The following is a 26,875-nucleotide window of genomic DNA, read 5'->3' on the forward strand; positions in this document are numbered from 1 at the left end:
GTTTGGGTGCATCACTTCGGGTCACGTCAACCGTGAGCCCTCTCTACCCCATGCATCTTTCTGAAGATCATTCCCTTCTTATGTCTGAGGCTCGCTTGTGGGTTAAAAATTTTCTCTCTCTTCTCTCTCTCCCATCTCCATCTGCAGGCTGGGTGCTGGTAAGCTCGACCCTCACAAAGAAACCACTGGTTGGGCAGAGCTGTGGTGAAAATGCAGAAACCTCTTTGGGAAGAGAAGCTCCAGCCCAGCAGTGCCATTCCAGTGCTACAGTGGGAGAAGGACCCACGGGCCACTGCTGGCTTCAGAAATGGGCTAAGCCACTCCAGCAGTGAGGAACGGTCTGGGAAGAGGGAGGTCTTTAAAGCTATGGGCAGTACAGCTTCAAAGGACGAAGCCTTGAGAGACTGCCTTTCTTCAACACCCAGACGAGACAGCACAGGGGCACGGCTTCCTCCACGCCGAGAGCTCACACTAGCTGAGAGTTAATGCATAAACAGTATATTTAGCTGCTTCTCTCCAGCTTCTCATTAAAGTCATGCCCTTCTCTCTGCAATGTCCAGAAAGAGCAAACACTCCATGCCAGGTCTGGAGGCCCTGGGCTACAAGCTGCAATGGCTGTCAGTTGAGGCTTTCCACAAGGTTCTGTGGCACATACCTAGATGGCTTGTATTCTTATTTATCATTACAATACTAGTTCCACTATAAGTTTGAAGGCAAAAAGGTACTGGGATGGGTTTACTCCTGGCAATGACGAAGGTCCAGCTGCCTTCGATGCCAAGGAGAAGCATGGCTTGTTAGACCATGTGCACAGACATCTGTGAGGAGGAGCCCTGAACCGCACCATACTGTCTGTTGTCACAGGCGTTGGCTGTCTGCTGGTTGCTGGAGGGAGGGCTGATCATGTGCATCCCGTGATCCATCCCTGTGGAAAGGTATTGCCTCTCTCCAAAGGCCCCACTGGACGGGGAAGAGCAGAGTAAAGTGCTTTGGGAGGTGGTGAGTTTCTCCGGGCTCGCCGCCAGCCTGGGCGAAGCAGGGAAATTGTATCCATAGAGGTTGTAGGGATTGTGCAGGGAGAAGGCGTTGTAGGAGCTCTGCTGCATGTGGCCACCACCGAACATGTGTGAAGAGGAGGAGGTGGAGGCAGGGTTGCCTGCTTGCATGACATACTGAAACTGGGAGCTGGGGAAGGATCCCAGCTGGCTGCTGTACGCCTCCATCTTGCTGTTGCTAGGCAGGGAGGAAGGAGTCGGCATTCCTGAGATCAAGGATGGAGTCCTCTGAGGCATGAAGGTTTCTGAGGGCTGCGAGGCGGCAGCGGTGCCACTCTGCAGCCGGTTGTAGCCACCATCACTCAGCCCTGGGTAGCTCTGCAAGGCAGCCATGTTGCTTCTGGCACACGGGGGATAATCAGATAGGTTGAGGTTGCAAAGCTGACTCTCCCGGCAGCCAACGTTGAAAGTGTTGGGGGCCAGATGAAAGGCTGGAGGGGAGCAGGATGGAGAGAGAAGGTGAGAGGAAGCAGAGGGTGATGGGGTCCCTGTGCTGGAGGTGGTCGGGGAGGTGCCTGTGCTGCCTCCTGCAAAACAAAACACATAGGAGGATGTTCAGGGCCCAGGATAAACATCTGCAGAACGAGACAGTCTCATTAAAAAACAACTTAGTTTAATAAAGAAACAAGGGTGGTAAAATGGCCGCTGGAAAGCTCAGCCTTTCTTGGCAAGGGCCCTCACTTTATTAATAGCATGCCTTGATCTTTCCTGCTGCTTTTTTGTTATGACTTTGTTTTTCAAAAGAAGTTTTCTTCCCTTTTAAAATAGGAGAGGGCAGCAAGCCTGCCACAGAGCAATGGAAAGCACTGGGAAAAGCTGCGAGGAACCACTATTCCATCAGTCAAGAAATCTGCCATTTCCAGGCATGTTTATCTAGTCCTTTTTCTTTAAAAAAAAAAAAAAAAAAGTCTTTTCTCCTCTCTCCTGGTCTGCAGAAAACCACCAGTCAGTGAGCTGTATGGTGCTGCTACAAACATGCTTTATCATCCGCTCAGGGGGCTTGCAGCAGGAAGTGGCTGAAAGCATGTTGGATTTCTGCACCATTCAAGTTTTTTCGGATGGTTCAAATGGTGCAGTGGTACTGATTTAAGTCAGAAGTAACACTAAAATGAATGGACACAGTTTCAGGCTATAGCCTGTTCCACAGGGTGGAGAAAGAGGATGTATCAGGTTTTTAAATCATGTATTTAGCTTTAAAAGGGATTCCATATGTTGTATCACTGGTGTTAACAAAATACTGAGATATATGCCTGTTGGTAGTATCGATGTATTATACAGTATTTATGCTATGAATGATAGAATTGATTCTTTTGCACAGCAGGAATGGTCACATGTTCTGACCTGGGAAAATAATACTGAATAATTCTACCAAGAACAGTAATAAACTGAAAGTAAGTGATATGAAGAAGCTGATGGCACAATTTTGAGCTTGAGAAGAGATTACTTATAGGCAAGATTCTGAGTTAGAGGAAGTTTCCTTGATCAACCAGGAAAATCAGTTCTGTGCTTAAGGAAATGCAGTTTTCTGGTGTGAAACATTTTGTTTGTTTGTTTGAATGATTCTCTTTGCATAAGATCCCATTTCTGCAACTAACACTGAAGACTCTTGTAAAAGGAGCAAAGAGGTGGTGGTGAAGAGATTTGACCAGGGGATAAATAGAATCAGAGGAACTAGGAAGACAACTGGTGAGGCACCATTTTGGACAAGCTAGAAAATGACAGGTGAGAGGTGAAGAGACTGGAAAAGAAGGCGTTAGAGTGGGCAGCTGAAATTTAACCAAGCCAGAGATTGCACATTGAAGATCAAAAGTAAGGGACAGCTTTCTCTTGTATCGCCTTGTGGGAAAAAAAAAAAACAGCAGGATTTTGAGAACAGTCTAGGTTTGCCGCTTGATGAAAAGAGAAGAGGTGGTGTTGATGGTTAAGAGATGCACTAGAAAGACAGGTTCTGAGTCAGTATATGATGGTGAGAATGTAAATGAAATTATATCTGACTCTTTCTGACACATCTAGGATGAAACAGAGTGGGGCAATAGAGTGGAAATGTAACTTTGAGACATTGACATTAATAATATTTGGGATACTTTTTTTTTCCAAACAAGAGCCAGGAAAAAAAAAAAAAAACCAAAACCCAAACAAACAGCCTTGGGTAAGTATAGCCTGGAGTGGCTGTCATTGACCTAGATAGCATCAAGAAAATGGATGTTTCTGTGTTGCTAAGTCAAAACAGTCATCCCCATTACCAGCCATGGGGAGGAATGCTTATTGCTAAGCCACTGACTCCTTTTGTCATTCATTCAGAAACATAAAAGAGAAACATAGCATCAAATCTCCATTAAAATTAACAAGAAAATTTGATGTTTCAAATGGCATCATAGACTCCCTATATTCCCTCCTTGACAACACCGAAATGCTCAAATTTGCTAGCGTATTTTAGATCCAGAGTTCAAAGACTTTTTGTGTGAATTTCTAATTTAGCATTTATTTTTAAAGGTACACTTCCCTGCTTCATTAAAGTCTCTAAAAGACAATCTCTGGCTAATTTTGTTGCGGTAAATTAAGATGGTACCTCCTCCAGCCTTTCTCCCTGTCTCTGTTACAGGTTGTCAATACTGAAGCAGGGTCAGCAGGAGGAAACGTCTCTACACATGTCATTTCATTGCAAAGTCTATTTTAGTTGAAATTGCTGATAAAGGTGAGATTGAACCGAGGTACACGATTACAGACACACATTTTCCTGTCAGCCCTGCACTAAAGAGGGTAACCTCCAACAGAGAGGGCAAGCAGACAGCTGAGTTCATATATCATCACTTAGCTATCAAAGCTTAAAATACAGAGGTCACATAATCACAAAACAAATACAGCACAAAGTGAGATGTATTCAACCCACAGTAATCCCGCACTTGATTCTTTACACCACATATTTCATGAACAAACTTCAGACGGTGACTTACTTGCTGACAGTGTCTGGAGAATAAGTAAAAATACATATGTATATGTATGAGCATTTAATGATCTGTTTGAAATAAAATACGTAGAATAGATGATTAACTGCAATGTCTTCATTTCAGTCTTCCCTTACCCCATAGTTAACCTTTAAAAACTATGCAGAAGAGCACACACACCAGTTACCTCAAGCATTAGGCTTTAAACATCTGCTAAGGAGTTACGATTGAGTCGTACCTTAACGGAGGCTTTGGCTCCACAGAATAAGAGTAAGTAGGGATCTCTGACTAACAATTGCGAGAGTTGCTTAATGGTTCCAAAACTGAGAACGGCACATTTCATGTTACCTCCAAAAATGGACTGAAGTGATTCTGCTCTGAATTATCCCTGTTTGTGGGCCAACAGAAAAACCCTGAAGTGACAACACAGCAATTAGGAAACAAAGTAAAAAAAAATCTTTTTTTTTTTTCTCTGTAACTTTAAAATGATGAGGCAGTGAGAGATCTATCAATGGGACCAAAAGCCAGACCTGATGACTCTCTTTCAAGAATGCTTCGCTGCCGGTGTCAACCACAAGCCCAGAACACACCACACTTCTGCTGCAACAGAGCATAACACAGAAGCCTGAAGTTCCTGATCATTTCCAGAATAATCTTTACACCTTTAAGTGGAATGGAAAACAGTACAAAGCAAGGCCCATCTCAGCTCACTCTCTTCAGAAGGCAAACAGCTCCACTCTGCTTTATATTTCTCCACTCTGAATTATATTTCTTATCCCTCTTTGCTGGCAGTGCTATGTATGAGCCAAACACAACCTGGACTTTTGTGAAGTTATAACTTGGACTATAGTTGTTACAGTCAGCCAAATACCCCTAGAGATGGCAACAAGCCCAGCAAGTATATCCACACCATGCTACGGTCTCAGATACACAGATGTGTATGTCGTTTTAATGGAAGGCATGGATACAAACCAATCTAGTTAAACTGATACACAATGCTATGTTTGGGTCTGGTTTAAGTCAACTGAAACCACATTTAAGCAAGAACAAAATGAATCCCTCAATATTCTCCCCTGTTCCTTTCCTATACCCACTGTTCCCCCTGGAAATAGTTGCCAACACCAACAGCATTTACCAGTAATGTCACAGTATCTCTCACCAACACACTTACCATGATTCCAAAGTGATTAATTACTATTGTGTCTGGTCTCCAAAAGATCATTTCTGGCCCTGCATACATCAGTCCTACATATGTGTTGTTAGCAAGTCACATTTGTATAAAAAAATACAAGGTTCATAACTTCAGAGCTACCTCCTTTGCATCTGAACCCTGTCCTGCATGGCAGATCAAAGTGTCTGTCCTCACAGTGTCCTGCTGTTACGTTCAGGGCTTAGCCAAGCACTGGTGCCCTCCTGAAAGGAGCCTGCGCTCTGTCTGGGCATGCAAGTGATAACTCAGTTGACCTTATCAAAGGGACAGGAACAGTTCCAAAGAGGGGGAGTGGCGAATGATCTAGTGCGAGAAAGGTCAAAACTTGCAAACTGGACTGGAGAGTCATTGGTAAGGAGGAGAGGTGGGAAAAAGAAGAATGAAATCGTGGTGGAAGACAGAGAAACCCTGTGGAGAGGGTGCAATGTAAAGGCAAACTTTTTTCCTTATGCCAGCGTTCCTTCTTGTGACACCATATAGAAATGCTGGCTGTGCACCAGTGTCAAATACCTGCCCACAAGGATTAGGGAAGAAACTACAGCTTCTCATCTGGGTACAAGTAAGACTGCCATTAAAAATTCATCCCAAGTAGCTTATTATGGTCTTTCCTTCCTATCACCTCTGTCCTTCTAAGTCTTGGTAGTGGTGCTGTCTCTATATACGTTCCAAATAGACCCTGGCTTTTGCTTTCACCTAGGCTGAGCTTGCATTAAGGACAATTTCTGTAAACTGCAAGCCCAAACATACCCAGTTCATGGGTATGATGTGCCTTAAAACGAGGAACTAGAGTATTCTTGAAGCATTCAGCATGCCAGGGCATCTGAAAGGCAACTGGGACCTCTTCCACACAGGGCAGGTCACGTAGAGAACTTCTAACGCTGGAGTGTAGATGGAAAACACATCTGCCAGCAGCCAACATTAGCCAAGGGAGCCTTCTGGCAACAGGAAGATAGGGGGGAGAGCATCAATGTCAAGGGAGTCTGAAGCAATTGTGCATGGAAAATTTTCTGGGATCTCTCTTACAAATGACACCACACTAGTCAGTTGACCCAAAACTTATCCCAAGCTCCTTTATCTGAAAGGACCACATAAATCATGCTTTGGACTCCACTGCAGTGTATTTCCCTTGCTAATGTTTCCAGGCATCGGTTGCTACCATCACCTGCAGTGCCTCCATACAAACCTCTCAGTCCTTGAAGTCCTTGCTTAGGGCAGAGGAGGAGAGCAAACGCAAGTGGAAGCTGCAGTCAGCACAAGGTAGCTGAACAAAAGTGCCATGCCCTGTGCAACAGCAAAGTCTCATCCGACAGCTGAGAGCTTTAATGTAGCTTGGGCAACTTGATCACTGCCATTATTTGACCACATCTGTAGCCTACAGCTCTTAGCATGGTTGGGCTCAGACAGTGATAACCTGGTATTCACTGTCTCGTTAAGAACAGATGTGGCTGAGGGTCCTCAGAGCTTGTGCCTTGACTTTCTAACAAGGATGGGAACAGCAAGGTCAATTGTCTTAAGATTTTACATTTTGACATGTCAGTCAGCACAAAGTTCTTTTTCTTTGAGTTCAAATGCTTCTTAAACAGAGCGGCCTGCTTCTTGCATACAAGCTAGTTTAGCTTACCAAGGCTGCACGTATGAGCTGTGTGTTCAGCATGGCCAGCCTATGGCCCATAGGCTGTACTCAGCCCAACAGGACAGTTTCAGGCCCACAACCTCAGCCCAGCCATCTTCTCCCACCTTCAGATGTGATCAGGACCTAGCCCAAAGGCCAGATGCTTGGGAGTGATAGGTGCACAACCTCACTGATCAGTCTCCTGGAGGAGCCACGGCCCCTCTTGTGACACATGCCCAACATGTTGGCATCTCCACCAAGTGATAAGCATGTGTCCGAGCACCTGAGTGTGTGGGAAAGAGGGTCTGTGGCCACTAGCCATTCATCTGGCTCATGGCTCTCCTTCTGGCGATTAACTTGAGCGAATAAGCCCTCCTGAGAGGCAGTTTTTATTCACTTGGGCACAGAGCCATGCTAATGCAGCTCTCCAGCTTTCCAAATGGATCTGGCTGGGAGCTGGCATGTGTCTGGCCAGCATGGAGGAGGAGCCTTTCCATGCAGGCATACTCTAAGTCACTCCTGAAAGGCCTGGGTTTTGTGAAGACTATACAGACATACACATATGTAAAGGGACTTTTTAAACCATGGGAGTGACCAACTCTTCCCAGTTTTTTCCAATGTTCTACACAACAGTAAATAAATGTGGTGGCATGCATACAAGAAAACAAATTTGAACAAAAATCCCACTCCTGTTCTGTGCATTTGTATATGCATGCACCCCAAGTATGGTTTATGAAACTTACTCCCAGTCTTCCAAGTTACTGCACCTTTGGTCACAGAACAAAGATTAAGTATTTGCCCAAAGATGGAAATCTGAGACAGTAATGAGGGAGGGTTTGTGGAGATTGCCAGGTGACGTGACTGGTAGATTATGAGGCCAGAGGGTGCGCCACTGTAATCATCTGATCTCATGTCCTTTAAGAGCCAGGCCTAGCACAAATCTGGATTCATTTCTGCTTCAAGCAGCACATGCCTCGGTCCTACTCAACACCTACTTGCATCTCCAGGCATCTAAATGCCACAAAATCAGGTGTCACTACTGGTTGCAATATCATGACAACTTTTGCCTTGCAAGTATAAATGACAGACCAAGGTCTCTCTTCCCATTCCTAGCTTTCCAAAACTCAAGCCTAAAACTTCAGAAAGACTGAAAGATTCTTCATCACATTCTTCTTGCGCCATCACTACCCCTCTGAGTTCCCTCTTCACCACCTTGGAAAACTAAACAGCTTTGATGCCTCTTCCTCATCCTCTCACCCAGCAAGGGCAGGGCCACCTCATCTGTGATGTGCTGGACTCTCTCTTCGTTCTTTCCACATTTCTAGGAATGAAAACTTTCCACTTTCATGGGAATGAGAGCTGTTTCTGTCTTCATGGAGTGTAGCTGCCTGTTTTCTCTCTAGAGCCCTTGGCCAATTATCAAATTATGAATCCGCTGGTAAAATCTTTAAAAGGCCCAAATGAAACCTGAAATCTACCACATGGCAAGTTGCTGGGGTGGTAGAGGAAACATAAAGAGTGCTTTGTAGTTCTTTGAGATGCAGCTCACAGAGCGCAAAAAAGATTGTTACAGCAATAGATTTAAGGGGGAAAGTATGTGCTGTATGGCACAAAAGTGCGGAATGAAAGAAAAATTTGTTTAAGTTTAGTAAATTATAGAGAAAGACCTTTTTTTATAAGTTTGCCTCAGATTACAAGAATCACTGGAATTAATGGTAAATCTAGAACAACTCAGAATAACACTTTACTTCCCTTTAGCTTTAGTAACACAAACTGAGCAGTCAGAAAGTTAGAGAAACTTGCCTTAGTCATCCTCGAAGATAAAATATTTTCAAGATCTAATGGTAAAAAACAACCCTTTTTTCCAATGTGGGCAAAAAGTACAATTCAGGATGTCTGATTTCCGTTCCTATCTATATCCAGAGTACCAAGAGATCTTACCCAAAAGTAAGAGACAACAACCCTTTCCCAGTCCCCCCAGACTGTCTTTAATACAAGAGTTTCTGATCTTCATATAAACACATGGTATCCTTGGGCCAGCTCCATGCTGTCTCAGGAAAAGGCCTCTTGGATGTGATTTTCTGTCTTTTGCGCAGACACTTGTAACGCAGTGTACACACTTTCATGAGCTGTATGTCAGCTCCTAGAGAAATGTCTCCTGTTTCCCTTCTTCAAGTACAGACAGATCAAATCATCTCAGGTTTGGAGGATGATGAACCCCTCACTTTAGCAGAGAAGATTGCTCATCAGTGATAATTATGCACTGTCCCTCACACTTACAACCATCATCTGGGCACAGACATTGACAGGGGGTCATGTACCAAAAGCTATCCCAGGAGATGACACTGAATGGAAGCAGGATTGCAGGAAAGGACTCCCTGTGGCACAAATCCTTCAGGAGGTCACAACAGAAGCTGCTGCAACTTTGCAGCTGAGATTAACTGAAATTGGAGTGATTTCTTTGGTGGTGACAGAAGTAAACTGAATTGTAAACCTCTACTGCCAATCTTGATGTAGTCTGTTCTGGGCCAACACAGGCCCTGGAAGCTCCAGCACATTAAACAATTAAAAATATGATAAACAACTATAAAACCCCAGAGACACTGTAGTTCAAACTTTCTAAACTGAGGAAAAATGTCACAGTATTGTGGCAAGCTCAAAGCACATGCCACTTTGTATTCGTAACAAAATAATGTGCAGCTCTGAGCAAATTGTGCGACTCTTCAACGTATCATTGCTCCCCTCCAGTCATTCATGTGAAATATGATCACCACCCATGAGATAACAGAGATTTAGGCTTCAGTAACTAGACTTTGGGGTAAACACTTCCCTGGAGTAGCAAGAGTGCTTCAGGCTCCTTTCAGGTCGTCAGGGAGTGGCACAGACTTTGACTCTCAGCCCCTTATGTCACATCTGGGAGGGTATTTTAGCTTTTCACTGTGAAAGATGAGACCTTGAAGCACCAGAAACGCCCCTTCCCTAAAGAAAAACTGTCTGCAGCTCAACCAAGAAGCTGGAACGGTTTGTTCCCTGTTGCTTCGTTTAAATGAGGCAATCTATGAGCCATTTGAAGTATGCAGCAGAAATCAGCGCTTGATCCCAATAACTCTGGCAACAACTGCTGTTTCCAATCTCCTCTTCAAGGTCAAAAGAATCAAGAAGATAACTGAGACCAAACCCAGATATCTGACCTCTGCCAATAGCCTAGACCGTTCACAATTGATTTCAAAAGGGAAGCAGCATCCAGATTATCCTGGTGGCATTGCTGAGAGAACCGATGGCTGCCGTTGGGAGGCAAGTGGCCAAGCAGATGTATTTGTAGGTTGTTCAGCCTTCTTTGACACCAGCAGCTCCGCTCTTCTAGCAGATGCTATTTTAGGGTTCCAGGATCTCAGATAAAGCCAAAAGGATCTTAACAGTTATTTGCTTCTTTCTGTCTCAAGATGCCTCTGATGCCTTCAGATGAAGTTCTAGAGATCTCAGTCTTCCCTCCACTCGACACCAATACACATTTGTGCATTCACGATATTGTTGTCAGATGGGTGCAATCAGGGCAGCTCTCTCAGCACCAACCCCAGCAAGGAGAAGAGTATTATACCAAAGAAGAAATGAGTAACAAGCAGTACAGACAAACTTTGGCAAGACAGAGGTGATGCCTGCCCAAAAAGGGTAATGTTTACAGACAGGGAAGATGGAAAAGCAGCAACACCTCAGCTCAGGGTATCTGGCTCCCATCTGCTGATACATCATGCAGCCTTAGGGTCTGTCTGGAACCATCGCTACTACAAGAAAACATTGTTCCTTTCCAGCAGTAAATGAGAAGATTGAACCTCTTCCACACAGAAGAGGGAGCCTTTTGTGCATATTCTTGTTGATGTAAGACTGCAGGGTTGTGATGTTCCCTCTCAGAGGAAGACACTAGGAGCCATACTCAATCACCAGTTTGTACACACATGCTGCTCTAGAGAGAGCAGCATACTTGCTGCTACCAGAGATACTTACTGGTACTAGAGATAGTCTGACTGGTGAGGAGCACACTCCTCTTTGCCTCCAGTACCCTTCCAGACAAATTTCAAGCTGTTGATGTTAATCTCAACAACCATTAAAAGTTTTGCAGAATCTCTACCTCAGGTCTCCAAATCCAAGATCAATGCAGATGCTCAAGTTGATGAAGAACAGGTTGAATCTACTGAAAGCAATTGGTAGAGTCCTCAGCAAAAGCACTTATTCAATAAAAGATACCCCATTTTAAAAGAAAGCTGCCTTGAGAACTCACCAGTCAAAGCTAAGATGCTTGACTCTTGTGGATTTGGTATGCATGTATCAAAACAGTAATTTTAATGGTGAAGTAAAATTTTATGTGCTGCAAACCTGCTGATAATACCACATTGGGTGACTCTCATACTGGTCCTGAAATTCTGCTTAGAAGGCAATTGGTTTTGCCAGCTGCCAGGGTACCTTCAATTTTACTTCTTGCATAAGTCAGCAGCTTTTGTAGGAAGGATCAGATAATGATCACTGTTCTAGCATTGTCACAGTGCCTTTCTAGTCTCTATGTCCTGGCAAAATTTACAGTCACTGGTAGTGCTCTGCTCATCACAATATCCTGTGGGAAACTGTATATCACATAGGAGCCAGCAATGACTCTTTTTACTCTTGGAAAGCGACACAATCCAGAGTTACTGGAACTCTTATTTTCTTTTTCCCCACTCTCTTCTTTTTTTTTTTTTTTTTTTTTTTTTATGTTCCCTGTTAAAATCAAGAAACTGAGCCACATATTTTTAATAATGAGAATCTGGATGAGGTTCAATCTAAATTTTGAAAATATATTCCAATTAAAGACTTTAATAGATTCTTGGCTTTCCCTACATCTCATTGCCATGTGCATTCAATAATCCCAAGCCCCCTTTTTCCCTAGTAATAAGTAGACTGCAGAGCGGGTGACATCATTCTCCAGAAGGTCAGCCTCTCCTGGACTGCTGTTTTCTAAGCACTTCTTGCAAAGGTTTTGTTCAGAGGGGACTTTTTTTTCCAAGTTGGCTGCAGATCTGCCGTGATTGTGTCAAACATGGCGCTTGCCCTTGTAAAGCTGTGATGATTTTCGGATTGCGTGCTCCAAAACAGAGGTTTTGTTCTCAGGCCAGAGGGTTTTACTGACAGAAACAGCACGTTCTTCTCCTTGGTAGGACAATATGGTGACGACTCAGGTCACAGACCTGCAGAGACTTACTGATGCGCTTTACTTCAATGGCAACATGTGCAAATAAATCTTGTGGACTTCTAGAGTCAACCACACCAGGCATCTGTGTGACCGGTCATAATATCAGGCTCTTCAGTTTGTGTGGCAGCTGAATCCTATCGTTCTGTAGATTAGAAAGTTATTTAATCCCTGTATGAAACAGCTGCAACCAGCACGCCAAGTCTTGATTCGGTGTGTCACTGTGGCCCTTGCTCAACACAGCTTGGGCCAAACAAATAAGCAAAGCACTAGGATGTATGTTGAATGGCAGAAAGAATAATGTGGAAAAAATTCTAATACCTTTAGATAATTGTATCATGTGGACACATCTGGAATACTCTGTGCAGACGTGTTTTCAAAGAAACAATTAAGGACCTGGAAAACTTCCCACTTGAAAAGAAATTAAATGACTGGTGCTATTCACTGTGAGAAGCACAGAAGAGGGACATAAAAACCTGCAAAACAATTAAATATATGAAGGACGTGGATGAGGGGGAACTTCTGTTCTTCTCTCTTAACATCCCACGGAAAGGGATGAACATTCAGTTAGAGTAGGAAAATCAGAATGAATCAGAATGAACCACTTGAATGAAGCATGTTCCACACAGTTGTGTCATAAAAACATGGAAATTGGAGTCACAAGAATCTATTGAGGATGGGTGACACAAAACTACCATGTATTCTTCTCTCTGCAAGGTAGAATAAGCCGTAAAGATTCATTACTGGATCTTCTTTTTGATTAACTATGCAAACTGAGTATTCGTTCTCAGGCACCTTCTCCATTCAACAAATCATTCTACTTTTTTTCCCCTGAATTCTCTTCAATCTCTCTCCTCCCTTTAAAAATACATACAGTAGAAGACCATATTGTAATGTCAGTTTGCAGTTAGGAAATTGTCTTCCCACTGCTTACCACTATTTTTTTTCTACACCAAAGACTGCATGTCCCTTTTTATCACAGTATTACATACACTGTCTCTTGCCTGTGGCTTATCCACCAAGACCTCCAAATTCTTGTCAGTGCCAACACTTTCCAGCACACTGAGTGGGTATGTATGTCCTAAATTTTGTTTCTAGACACAGAATACTGTATCCACCTGAACTAAAAGCCACGCTTTGCTTGAATGCATGCAGGTTACCAAGCAACCCCCATTGCTCTTCATACCTTTGTCCCCATCATTTCTGACCACGTTGCAGTCTTTATGAGATTTGTACCTTTTAGCAACTGCACTGTTTCATTTCATTCTGGACAACTTAATATTGAAACCAGTCTCTTGCAGAGCAACACTGGGACTGTCCTCACTGGATGGTGTATTCACGGTTATCACATCAGCTTTGAGATCAGTCAGCTACTCATTTCTTAATACACACTAATGCTAATTTTTCCAAGCTGGCACATGTGGCAATAAGTTAAATGCTCTCCAAAAATCCATCACACCTATACAGTTATTTCTATCAGTCAAATCTCTAACCTAACAAAATAATTCAGTTGGATTTGTTTGACAAAACTGTTTTGGAAAAAGCAGATAACTTTTATTTCATGAAAATATTACCAAGTGACAAAAGAAAAGCTAAGAATCCATAGCAGTCCATAGCACAGAAAAATCTAACTGAAAGCAGCAAAGGTACCATATTTAGGCTGCTGAAATCCCAAGCTTCTGCCCCAGAAAGCATCGTTTTTCCTACCACGGTAGGAAAAATCAGGGCTGAATTCCACTGTTCCTACAGGGGATCTGCTCCATCACTTCTCTAGATTTCATATAACTGGAGCCTATTGCTTTTTTCCTATCCCTCACAGACAGCATCTTATTTCAGTACTATGAAGTCCTCCCTCCCCTCCCAGCTGAATAACCATAACTCATTCCTCATCAGTGATGTTTCTTCCTAGTCATGTGGCCATTTTTGCCACTCTCATCTCATCTCATCTCATCTCATCTCATCTCATCTCATCTCATCTCATCATCTCATCTCAGCAATAAGTGTGCCCTCCTCTTAAGTTGCAGTGGATACATCTAGGCTTCATGTAGAGCCACAGCAGAGATAAGAATTGAGGAAGAATAGTTCACACATCTTAAAAGTCTCCTGTAGCCCCAGAGCAGTTTCCCAGAGTCAGCACCTTCCTGGTGCCTTCCTGTTCAGCCTCCCAGGAGCTGATCTGCTTCTCATCCATAGCCATAACTAAAAATATCCATTTTGGTGTCAATCCCAAAGAATGTCACCCTAAACTAGATGCAGCCTGTGAGAAACCAACAATTCAAGGGATAAAATAGAGGCTTGCAATCCCTTGAGTGTTTATTTGAAAATGCCACATATTCACCCAGCTTTGGAGACAACAGTGTGATCTAGAACTAAAGTGTCTGTTTATTAAAATAATACCCTGAAGACTTCTAATTCATAAATATGCAAGGGTACAAGGTAACAGCACGCAGCTCAGAGCACTGATGCTTCAGGTGGGAGAGAGGACTAGAGTCCCGGGCAAGTCCCTTACGTTGAAAAACTGGCTAAGTCTCAGAGGATCTGAGGTGCAATAGCTTATGCTGAAGTCAGCTGTTAAACACCAGTGATTTACTCACCTGTCACACAGTTCATGTGCTAGAAAGCAAGGGGATGAAGAGGTATGGACACCATCCGTCCTGGTCATCTTAGCTTTGGAGGGAAGAATCACATGTGGCTTAAAGCCACCTCAGCATTTCTTGCTCTTTCTGCCAGCAATTCCAAGCCTCCAGACCAGTGTATTTGTGCTGGCCCTTGGGGGTTGTCTTGGCAGCCAGAAATTAAAAGAGCTTTTAAAAGTGTCTGTATCTTGGCTTTGCACCTATCACTGAAACCAGGGGTCAGCTCGTTACAGCAGCCACTGGAGAGGTGAGCACTATGATGAAGGGAATATTTCTGATTCATTATCTTGAGGTCATTTCGCATGGCTAAATACAGAGTTCGAGAGCACTGTTTTATAGTGAGTTATTAACTTTTGAGACTGACCTGTGGACACAACTTTAGTTAAGGGCTGCCCTAAAGCTAGTGGTCTGTGGTGTGGCCGTGGTGGTCTGCACAGAGCTGGCTGGTTATAGGGTTCTGGCTTGCTTCCTGATTTTTCAGCTGCCAAACTATATTAAAACAAGCTAAAAATACATTAAATATTTTCCTTTCCTAATATTACCTTACCACGTAAGCACTAGCTGGACTTGCCACTAGGATGTTATCTGATAACCAATGGGAGGGGAGGGGAGGTGTGTGAGCCCGAATAGGGGGTGAGGCAGAGGACAGAGGCTGCTTCAGCAACCGTGACCAGGAGGAGAGGCAGTTATGTTTCTATTTAGGTGGGTGATGAAAACATTTCTGAATCCCTGCTTTAACCCATCTCTGACCGCACGCCCCACCACAAGTGCTCCTCGACAAAAGCCCCTGAGCTTGTGCAAAACCTTGCCTGCCCCATGCTGTGCTGTTTAAGAAGGGTTGGGTGGTTGTGGAAAGACCAGGCATAGGGAGTCTCACACAGCTGACAGGAGTGTGGTCTGTCCTCTGGTGCTGTGACTTCAGAAAAATGATTTAGTGGGTGAGCTGGGTTCTGGCATGTTGCTTGGGGAACTGGGGTGAGGGATGGATGGCCAGAAGAGATTCCTGCTCTGGATCCCCTTCTGATTCTGCCCTGGTGATGGGTAGCCCCGGCAGCCACTGCTGCTCCCCTCCCTCTAGAGGAGACCACGCCATCCCCAGATGGATTCAAGGTCCAGAGGGAAGTTTTGGGGTGATGTCAAGCTCAAGTGTGACAGGCTGGAGAAGCTGCTACACAGGGCATGCATTTGGTTTTGATTGCTTAACATTTGTGTCACATTTGAACACAGTTTTGGATTGTTTCTTTTCTTGCTTGTATATTGGAATAAAAAAAGTACCAGATTGCCTTAATACCTCTATTCCCAGTGATCACTGTGTTTTTAACTAGAAATAACTGCAATGAAGTGAATGGGGAAGCCCTACTCCTAAAAAAAAAAAAAAAAAAAAAAAAAAAAGTAACACATCCTGAAACTAGAGATGAAAGCCCTACTTAACAAATGAAAGATGTAAAGGGCAGAAGCTATGAAAAGACACGGCATGAATAAGCGGAAAACACTTGGCCTACCCAATAATTCCTCCCAAACTCATACTAACAGAAAGTCTTTCCAGCAAGGCCAACAGGTTTTTAAAGCAAGACAGCGTGATCCTGGGCGAAGACCCATTTCTGGTCTCCTAAAGCTTCCAGAGGGCATACACCCCTTCCCCTTGTGTTTCCACACAAATGGTAAATGTTAACTGTAAATGCAGAACACAGTGTCTGACATGCTGGAGCATTTCCTCAGTTTCTCTGTGCATTCTTCATGCTTAACTCATGCCAGGTACTTGGGCTGGTTCACCTAACCCTGCGCTCCTTCCTGCTCCTCCTTCCAGCTCTTAGGACTCTAGCTCTAGCACTGGGAACACCAGGGAGATGAAGCAGCTCCATTGCACCTCATAAGGCACGGCCTGTCCACCATTTCCATCCATCCTCTCTGCTCTGTGTCCTTTCACAGCAGTCAGGAGCTCAACAAGGTGTGTGATATCCCCATCCCAGCCACTGGATGCACAGCAGAGCACATTGCTGCTCTTACACCCTCTTCTCCTGCTTATTCTGCAGCTCTTTGCATGCTCTTTGTCTGCTCACCTTGCTGCTTCTGCATGGTAGTGAAATCTTCGAAGGTGAGAGTGCGCACGGGGGGCCTCCAGAAGGCGTAGGTCTCCATAATGGCCTCCAGCCCCGTCCTGTGCAATGAAAATAAAACAAGGAAAGAAGAATGTCAGTCAGCTGGCAAGGGTATCAGTGCCGGGGGAAGAGGACTCTGACCTTGCTTGACAGGCTGCCAGCGGCCTCTGAAAGGTCACCTTGGCATCTGTGAATTCCTCAAGCGAGCCTTCCCGCACAGGTGTTAGCCACTAGAGTAAAAAAAATTTCCCCAGCCCAGGATTTCATGAGCTCCTAACAGTCTTCCAGCACCTTTTTCTTTTTTTAACAAGGAACCCCAATTTTCTCTCTGCTTTGCAGGGGACACATGACCGTCAGCTCCTCAAGGCATGCTTTATCATAGAGCAGGCTTCCACACTTTGTGGATGCAAGCTGTGATGCAAATGAGGAAGGTCTGCGATTCAGCCTTCAGAGTCAGAGAGATCTTGTGATTTGGTTTCCCTGCCACCTCCTAGTTCTGGACACTGCTTTGAAGTGCTACGGGAAGCTGTCCAAAAGGGAATCTCCTTGGTTTTTGGACTTCAACTAAAAATACATAAGAAGTTTTTTATGAAGGATCTGTGGCGTCTCTGCTTTGGGGACCTAACTCATTTCAAAGACAGTATCAAAGAGAAAAAGCCAAAAATCAAGTGAGAACTTTTCCTTTCAAAAGGCTGGGGTCTCATATTTGTTCTTATTTTCACCACAGAATGCTAGCTCTTCTGAAAGTCTCTAACTCCATAGGCTCAGAGAGGACATAGGTGTATTATCAGGGAAAGACCCCCATGTTCTTCATGAGACAACCCCCTGGAGTTTCTTCCCAGGAAAGGCTCTCCTCTGTGGAAGCTGCACATTGCTCTGTTCCCCATTTCTTGCCTTCCCCTGCCTCTTTTCCAGCAGTAGGTTATAGACCTCACACTGACCGAACTTGACTAGAGATGCTTCGTCAAATGTGAGAACATATCCCCTTTCAACGCAAAAGGCTCTAACATCCCCAGAGCCTCTCATCAGATGTTGAGCTGATACTGGAGCTGCCTTTTGCTTCTGAAAATGTCTTTCTGCACGTGCCTCCACTCACTCAGTTAACTTTCCAAAGTCTCCCCGGAAGCTCAGATGCTTTAAATACATTGGAGTTGGCAAACCAAACTCTGTATTTTAAGAGGAGGTTTAGAAGAGAGGTTGTTGCATGGTGTTTATTAGCTGCTAAGCTGTTAGAAGTAGAAACAGAAGACATCTCTGCATAGCAGTCTCACACTAGTGCTGAGCACATTACAACAAAACTATTTGGTTAATACAGTGGCCTCTGCCAGCTCATGAAGCTCAGAGACAAGGCAGCGCAGAATGCGAACCCATCTGCTAAGCTGGGCTCTGTGTGCAGAATCAGCTCTTCGACTACTGGTACCACCCCCAGGATTTCCTCCACTCCCTGTGTGAGAAAGCCACGCATGTTCAGACTCCATCTGCTTCTCGACACACACAGTCGGGAAGAGAACAGTACCTTTTTGCATTCTCATGAAAAAATCCCCAGCCCAAACACCAAGGGAGGGCATTCTGGTACTTTATATCCAGGGGGCATAAAATGCCCTGAGCAAGTTGCAATGCAAGAAGACTTGCTGTTGGTAGGACCTGCCTTGATGATTAAAACCAAGTAACACATCCAGAAATACAGACTGGAAGTTCCATCTGTGTTAATCCAGCTGCTCTGCGTCTGCCACAAGGATTGTGCAGGGAAGTAGGGAGGCTAGCTCACTAAAACCAGTATTCACACAGTATGGCTCAGTCATCAGATCCCTGTGCACATAACCCCACTTTACACCAGCATCTGACTTCTAGTCTCCTCTTATGTCTCCCTTCCAGTAAAATCCAACCCCTAATGGGAGGTGGCTCAGGGAAACAGTAAAGGGAAGTTAAAGCTATTACCCCTGCCTCTTCCTGGAGCCTGCATCACTCTCATCTCAGTTTGACTCACAGTTCAAAGTTTCTAGCTCCCACACTACCACTTTCCCCTGTATCAATACAGTTCTCGCGAGTACAGTATAATTTGTACTTCTAAAAGGAAAGGAAAAAAGAGAATAGTCAGGAGATAATAAAAAGAAGAAATAAAAGATTAAAAAAAGGAATATTATACTGCTTTGAAGGGTTGGACTCCACTGTGCCTGTGAGCTGATAGAGGGTAAATAGCAGCGCTATATAAATAGGTGATGGTAAATGGGCAATAGGCATATAAATGGTAAATAAGCAAGCTGCTCTGTATTCCTGCCCTGTATGCCAGGGATAGGAGGGATGCCACCAGGGTCTTACCTCCTCCCACTCCAGGGGAGAAGGTCTACAACAGCCCCTTTGCTATGGACATGGCTCCTATCACCCTTCCCTTTCCACACTGCAACTGCTGGCAGCAACACCATGGCTTCACCAAATTCACAGACTCCCCTGTAATGCTGCGGGCAACACTGCAGCCACAGGTACCTGAAGAATAGATGCCAAATTTCACAGCCTCTTTCCTCTTCCTGCCCCAAATGAGAGTCCTTTACTCCCCCAGAGGTATACACATGTTGAACATGCATTATAAAACACCCTCTCTAAGTATGTGTGTGACAGATCTCAAAGTTATGTCCAGCTCTCCTATGCACAAATTTAGGTCCCTATATACTATATCATCTTTTTTTCCTGTTGGGTTTTTTTGGTTTTTTTTTCTTTGTCCAGAACAAATATTTTTGAAATAGTATCTAAGCAGAACACATGCTTACTGAACTTCCACATCCTTCTATGAATTCATGATTCATGAGGCAGCAGCCTCACGTGCTAACCTGCTAGGCACCTACCACCCCATGTCTGGAGTCTTGCAGAAAAAGAATGTGCAGCTTTGCAAAAAACAGCTTTGGCAAGAAGTCACACCACCTTTGAGTAACTGATTTTACAACTCTATCCCCAGCCTTTCAATATATTTTTTTCTTCTGTCTGTGATGTATTCCTATTTTTGAAAGAAAATGTTGAGGTAAGGAGGTGGGAATCAAGAAACTCTATCACTGTCAACTCTAACAGCCCTCTCTCCCATAGAAGTTTATCCATTGGTGTGGTACCAAGATATCCAGAGCCACATCACAGGCCTCCACGACAGGACAGAAAGGTAGTGCTCTCTTAGTCAGCAAAAATACTGGAGTGCTATTCTGTGTGTGTTTCAGCCCATAACAGGGAAAACAAACTCCACCTGGACAACGAAGAGATGTTTTGGGACAGCAATAAATGTTGACAAAAAAAACCCAAAAAAAATTGTTTTCAGCATTTCTGAAATCTCAGCAACTTCTTTTGGACTTTGGTGAGGGCTGATGGTACCAAGTGTGTTGAACATTATCCATGTGGCATCCACTTTCTCTTCCAAAGAACTGCACTGAAAGATTGACTTCAAAATGTCTATCAGGCCATAAACCCTCCCCTCTCACACCATCTTTATGAAGGAAGTAAAAAAAGTATCAGAAGAGGACTCACTGCCAGCTTTATTTTAATAAGGTCAGTCCTTTAAAAGGTATCCAAAATTCGCTCTCTCTTTTTCATTCATTCTTTTATTTTTAGTGCTATAAAGTTTTAATAATAGGCAATAAATGAAACAGTTCCATTGTCTGAAAAATGAAAAAAGATGGACTATCTATCTGTGCACCTCCATAATCCATCCCATATGGCCGACCTTGACATTCCCGCTGCATACAGGATTCAGGTCATTGTTTCATTTTTCACTGGGGAAGCCAAACTATTGGCTTCAAGCACCCTCCTGGCTCTCCTACCCTAGACAAAAGCTCAAAGAGCATTTCCAACGCAAACAACTTTTATTCACCTCAGCTGCCCACATCTGAAAGGAAAGCGCTGTTGCTTGCCTTCAGCTTGGGTTTTTTTTCTTCCATCACCCTGCTGAGTTTCCTGACTGTTGTCCATTCTGGCTTCCTCCTGGATAAGGAGCTCCCGCAAGCATCCCACTGTCAAATGAACTTTACTCAGTCTCCAAAAATAGGTTCTGTGGCATTAAACATGCACCCTCGCTACCCAAACATTTGGGTAGCTGAGCTCCATATGTCAAAATCTCTGGTTCTCAATCTCTTGAAGTTCAGGAAAGCAACCAGGTGATACCTGCCCCGTACGTACGTTACATAGGTATTCTTTCACCACCAGTACTGGTTCTCTTGTTTCACTTTTACAGATGCTTCACGTGCTTTTGCAGATAAACCAAAGAGGGAACAAAAATCATGTAGAGGGAATCTCTAGTAAGTGAGAACTAAGACTTGGCCTTCTAACACAGGCTAGCTCCCTAATCCATCAAGACTAATGGCTAGATTGCTGAACACCATTAGTTAATATGGTTTGAGTGCTCAAAGACTGCAAAACAATGTCCAGCTGCTGAGGTGTTCGCATCCTTTCCTCTGAAATATCTCACTGCTCCTTCTCCCAGCACAAGGACTGAGGCAGTCAGCTGTGAAGGGAGACAACCATGCGAAAAAACTGAAGGAGATCCCAGAAGAGATCCATGAAAAAAATCTCTCCCCAGGGTGGATACTGGCAGTTACATCATGATGGGATTGTCCCCAGGGCAGCAGGATTTTAGCAGTCTCTTGTACTAGTGAAGGGAAACCACAGTCATAAGGAAACATACGGGAAGGCTGTGAGTTCACAGAAGTGAAAGGTTTAAAATGGAAACTAATTTTAAAAACAACAGTCAACTCCATAATTTCTGCAGCAGGCAACAGTGTTATCAGAATAAGAAATAAGTGAAGGAAAAACATCCATCTCTTTTCATGGAAAAGTCTCAGAAAGGAGAAAGGAAATGTCCTAGGGAAGAGGTGGCCTAAGAGTTTCACTTCTCCCACCATGCTCTGTTTTTTCCAGTGTTTGTTTTTTTCTTCCATCATTTGCCGGCAAACTCTAACCATGGCGCTAATTCGGTATCCCGATGTTGCTGGGATACCATGCCCTGGCACAACTTCAGACATTCTGTCGCCCCTGTTGCTGCCACACTGGTTTTTTTTCTTTTAAGACCTTATACAGAAAACCTCTTAGACATATTCTACACTTGCCTTCTTCACAAATGGCTTCTTTTTCAAATTACCCTGTTTCTTTTTCAAAGGAGGCCTACACTTTCAGTGGGACGTTCTCCAGCCTGATGCACCATAGCTGACCAAAGTTGTTGTGGGGATGTGGGAAGTTACAGAGCATCACCGTCATCACTCCAGTTGACCAGTGATCCTGATGAGATTAGAAAGTCATGAGGGGAAGAGGAGCCAACCAGCACAGTTTGGAGAGTCCTTTCCACATGCAGCTTGGACCTTAATGCTTTTCTCCCTCTTATGTGCACATCTATGTCCATGTCCTCTTTAAGGGGAGCAACTGAGTGTTAGTGTCCTCCACCAGTTGACAACAGCAGTGCAACCTTAGCCAGACCACTGCTTGTGAGGCAGGCGCCTGACTGCTATATGTGCTTGCAAATACCTTTGCCTGTTTTTTCTTCCTAAAGCCTCAGGCTGCTCTCTTTGATGTGTAATACCTTAAAGATTTTAATTCCTCTTTACATCAGCAGAGAGCCTTACTGAGCCCTCCCCACAGCTGCAGTCGTGTAGCAATTTCCTGCCCTTTCTTAAATCAATGAGCTACAAAGATCAGTAATTCCCAACCTTTTCAGGAAACTGTCCAAATTCACTGGGCTAGGACCTTATTAATGCCTTCCATGTTAATCTAGCCCACCATGTACCTGGAACTGCATCAATCCCTCTTCTAAGCCCAGCCTCCAGTGCAGCTGTATCTCTGCACACAGGGAAGACCTTGTACCCAGAGCACATACTACTTCTCCCACTCAGGAGAGGAAATCAGAGTAAAAATCACATATGCCTCAAGTATCAGACCTAATGTTCATGGCAGGGATTAAATAAGGGCAGTAACATCTTTTTGTATAGCTCCAGCAAGATGAAAACAGGGGAGCTGAGCTAGGAAGTTGCTAGGTCAGTAAGATGTCTTCCTGGTGATCATGGAGAGCGTAGCATTTGCACAGGTGATGGGAAACATGGGGCAGTTGCCCATTCACTGAACGCTTCCCATACCAAACCATGAGTGAGGGAGCAGTCCTGGCGAACACACACAAGAGGAGCATGCAAGTAGAAACTGAATTACAGTGCCCGTGGGGACAGCAAATGACGGCTACGCACATGACTTTCACTCTGGTCTGCACATTCAGAGCCTTGCTTTACAACCCTAGGGTTCTTGTAACGTAGTCATATATGTCTAATTCTATAATGAATTTAATGTTTAAAGCCTTTGTCACACTGATTTAAAGGATACCTACGTCATGTAGATCTGAAATATTTAGATCTACTGCACACACTGCTGGGTTCATGAGTGGCAGAAAAAGTTGAAACTTTTTGTTTGGACTTTCTTATTCTTCTTTGACAATTCTGTAATGTCTTTTACTAATACAAAAGTTTTTTTGATTAAAAGTTCCTGTTTTACTATTGTGTTGTTACAATACAATGTATTTTAAATAATGCTTGAGGTACTCTACTTGATCTTCTCATAAAAGTCCTGACAAAATTAAGTGACACGGTCAAAGTGAAATAATTTGACATCACTGGAGAAAAGCTGAAATTGTTTGAAACTAGAATATTTTTGCACTTTTATCCTGCAAGCATATTAGAAACTCAGTTTTCTTCTAATGTAAAGCAAGCATTTGTGCTCCAAGTTTTGGAATTTCCTGTGAAAATTAAAATTTTAAAATGCCCTTCAGCCAGCTCTACAAGAACAAGGAAAAGTGTCTAGGTCCCCTCACCTACAACTTTCATTATTTTGCAGAATGTTAGTCTATGACATATTAGTCTGGTTTACAATCTGAAATTTTCTATTTTTCTCTCTGTTCTTCATTTTAATAACAAAAAAAAAAAAGAATTCTACAGTATCTTTACAAGTCCATTTACCTAATTTTTTGGATATCGTGGCACCATATCAGTAATACACAGTTTACTAGTAACTTACCAGAGATCCTAAAGAATGTTTTAATCTCAACAACAAATGGAAAAGCTCAGAGGAACATGAAAATAATAGAAATGAGCATAAATAAATTATCCGGCAGGAAATAAAACAACAGCAAAATATATACAGAAGAAAACAGCCTTGAAAGTACTGGTAACAGAAGGGGTACTGAGGTAGCAGCGAGCAGGAAATGAAACATATAACAGCAAAAAAATACAGTCACAGAAAAATGTTGTCAAGCAGGAAAGTAATAAGCTGTCTTTACAGATATGTTGTCTAAGAATATCTAATGCCTTCTGTCAGGGTTTGGGACTGCAGGACCCAGGCAGAGGTAGGACCAGCACTGGAAGAGACTTCTGAAAAGAAATGGGGTCTGTCTAGCTGGCTAACCTGGAAAGTAGGAAGCCATCATTATACATTGGATCTGTTCAGGTAATTAAAACAGTCCTTCTAATTCCTCTAAGAAATAGTCTACAGCAAACTTCTGTAAAAATTAATCAGGATCACAAAACACCTTCCTCAGTCTTAGATGCATGCCCTGTGCACTTATCAGGGGAAGGAGAGGTGAGATCAGTGAGGAAACACAAACAAGCTCCTCTTACCTGTTTCTCCCAGAATCTCTGAAACCTTTAGCAAAGGGGTTTCTGTCAATTTTTAATCTGGTGATCTACAAAGGAAGAAAAAGACAATTAGTTGATCTCTCTATTTTTTTTTCTTTCAACAAATGAAAATTACTGATGATTACAACTCTTGCCCAAATCACCTGTACAATGATCTTTCATACTTATTTCCCCAGACTTATATTAAAGTTGCCCTTCTGTTAGCTGTAAACAAACTATCTGCTTAGCAAATGAATGGTGCCAGAGGCAGAAATCTGGCAGCATCGGGACACCTGGCACAACACTGGTGCTGAGAAGCTGCTCCCAAAGGAGGAGCACACCTTGGACCCAGGTACAAAACCCCAGGAGCTATAACTCATCAATGGCCATGTGGTTCAGGAAGCAGACATACCGCTCAGGTTTGGCTGGTATCTGAGTTATCCCCACCTCAACGCTCTAGATATCAAGCAGCTGGATGCATTCATGGACCTTTAAACAATTCTAAGAAGTAAAGGCCGAGCAAAGCACAGGCTACAGTCTCCAAAGATGGCAGCTAGCCACCCAGTCCCATGCACAAAGTGCTGCTGTTCTGGTCAGCATCTGGGTGGCCCTTCAAGGGTTTAATGGTCTGGAAACCATATTTTTTTCTTTTTTCCCTCCTCTAAACAAAGAAGATGACAGCCAGACTTTAGTGCTTTTGGGGAAACTTCCTTCCTGCTTTATTTTTAGACGTGAATTTCATGCTGGTAAATATGGAAAATAATACTGGGATTTTGACCTTGCAGCCCGTGGTATCATACTCCCTGTTGCTGGCTATTCCCCAACCTGCTGCAGCACGAGAGCTTCCTTCTGCCAGCCTTACCTTGTCCCTGAGTCTCTGGAGTGAAAAGAGAGAGAGATCTCCAGATCCTATCAAATTTGAGGTGGTTTTGCTGAAACAGCTCAAAAGGGACTAGTTTAATATAGACTTATCTGAAGGGGATTTGCAGGTGTTTTGCTTCTGTCAGGATCAAGCCTTTACTCTAGATATTAACCTCAGATCTGGAATGCAGCTCCTATTTTTGCAGAAGCTTAATTTGTGAACTTAATTTCCGCTAGCCTGACTTTGCAGCTGTCCTGGGACTTGTGTGTACAGAGACAGATATGTTCTGTGGAGGATGGAATTACAGCAGAGGGAATCCCTGTGGTGGATTTGCTAACATTTTACAATTGTTTCCAGAGACTCTTCTCCCAGTAAGGCAAAGTTTTACAACCACTGGAGGGCATGCAGGCAGATTGAGGGGATTTAAATTTATATCTAATGAAAAGGTTTCTACAACCCATCAGAATCTTCTTTACTTGTATTATAAAAATCCACCCCCCAATTTTGGGAAGGTGCAAAATGCCCAAATGTTTGGAATTCAGAGTGACAGGAAGAAATTTCAGTGCTTCTTTACAGTGAGGTGGCCTTACAGAGCCAGTGCCTGACAGATATTCCTGCCTTAGCACTCCCCTTACCTGCATAATTATGTCTTATAGGTCTGGTCATTAGGAAGGAATGACAGGCTTCTTTCCTGTCATTACTTTTCCTTTCTCTATCCTCTTTCTATATCTGGTCTATAGTTAAAAGTTTCTGAAGTACATACATGCATTTGGGCGAGGGGGGCAGGAAATTTCAAATGCTGCAATGACAGCAAACCCACCATTGTGTTGCAGTATTTTTTTCTGCTGGAAGTTGATCCATTTTGGATCCAAATTTAATTCAAGGGGACCAGTCAGAGAAAAAGTTAGGAGTGGGTATCCAGAAGCAGTCATGGGAGCACTGTAAGCATATGTGCTCTCTCTTATATGTTGCACAATGAAAACTCTGTAACAATTTACTAAATTGTTACAATTCACAATTGTTACGTATTGGCTAAATCTTACAATCTGCCCTGAACTGACCTGACATGAGTCTGTCTCTCAGTCCAAGAATACTAAATATAATGACATTCACTGAGTTCATGAAGTCATTCTCCAGAAGCACAGATGTTGTCATGGAAAAAATATTTACTTCACCATTTCTGATTCAAGACTCCTCTGCAATTTATGGCACAAAATTGTATAACCTATTTCCTTAACAGGCTTGATAACAGATTATTTTTATTCCAAGATGGGTTTATAACAGTACCTTGTGCTCTCTAAGCAGACACACTATTAATACAGCAAAAAGCTTCGCTAACTGAGATTCTGTTTCACGTGGCTGGGAAAAAATTACCTTCCACAGACCTTTTAATGCCATCACAACCCCCGCCCCAGTAAGAAGGAGAATGGCAGGAAAGGGAAATGTGATGTGCACAGTACCTCTCACCTGAGAATAAAATAGGGAGTACGTGTACACGAACAAGAGAAGAGGAACACACTAAGCCCAAAGCGTGACAGAGGTGGTGTGAAGGTTAATGGGAATCCCTGAGGCAGATGAGCAATACATAAGGAGACTATAAAGAGAATAGATGAATATAAGGAGCT

At 43.4% G+C, this 26,875-nt stretch overlaps 1 protein-coding gene across 2 annotated transcripts in view; it reads right to left on the reverse strand.

Moving 5' to 3' along the window:
• Nucleotides 1–794: 794 nt before the first annotated feature.
• The window catches only part of TBX15 (T-box transcription factor 15), a 97,770-nt gene continuing 71,689 nt past the window's right edge, over nt 795–26,875 (reverse strand). For both annotated transcript variants that reach the window (XM_074816799.1, XM_074816798.1), the window contains 3 exons: nt 24,392–24,456; nt 16,734–16,831; nt 795–1,579 (listed from right to left, as the gene is read on the reverse strand). In XM_074816799.1, the coding sequence (XP_074672900.1) occupies nt 795–1,579; nt 16,734–16,831; nt 24,392–24,456 (948 nt within the window). The remainder of the gene's footprint in view (nt 1,580–16,733; nt 16,832–24,391; nt 24,457–26,875) is intronic.

The sequence above is a fragment of the Strix aluco genome, chromosome 2, assembly GCF_031877795.1.
Source record: "Strix aluco isolate bStrAlu1 chromosome 2, bStrAlu1.hap1, whole genome shotgun sequence".
NCBI lineage: Eukaryota > Metazoa > Chordata > Aves > Strigiformes > Strigidae > Strix > Strix aluco.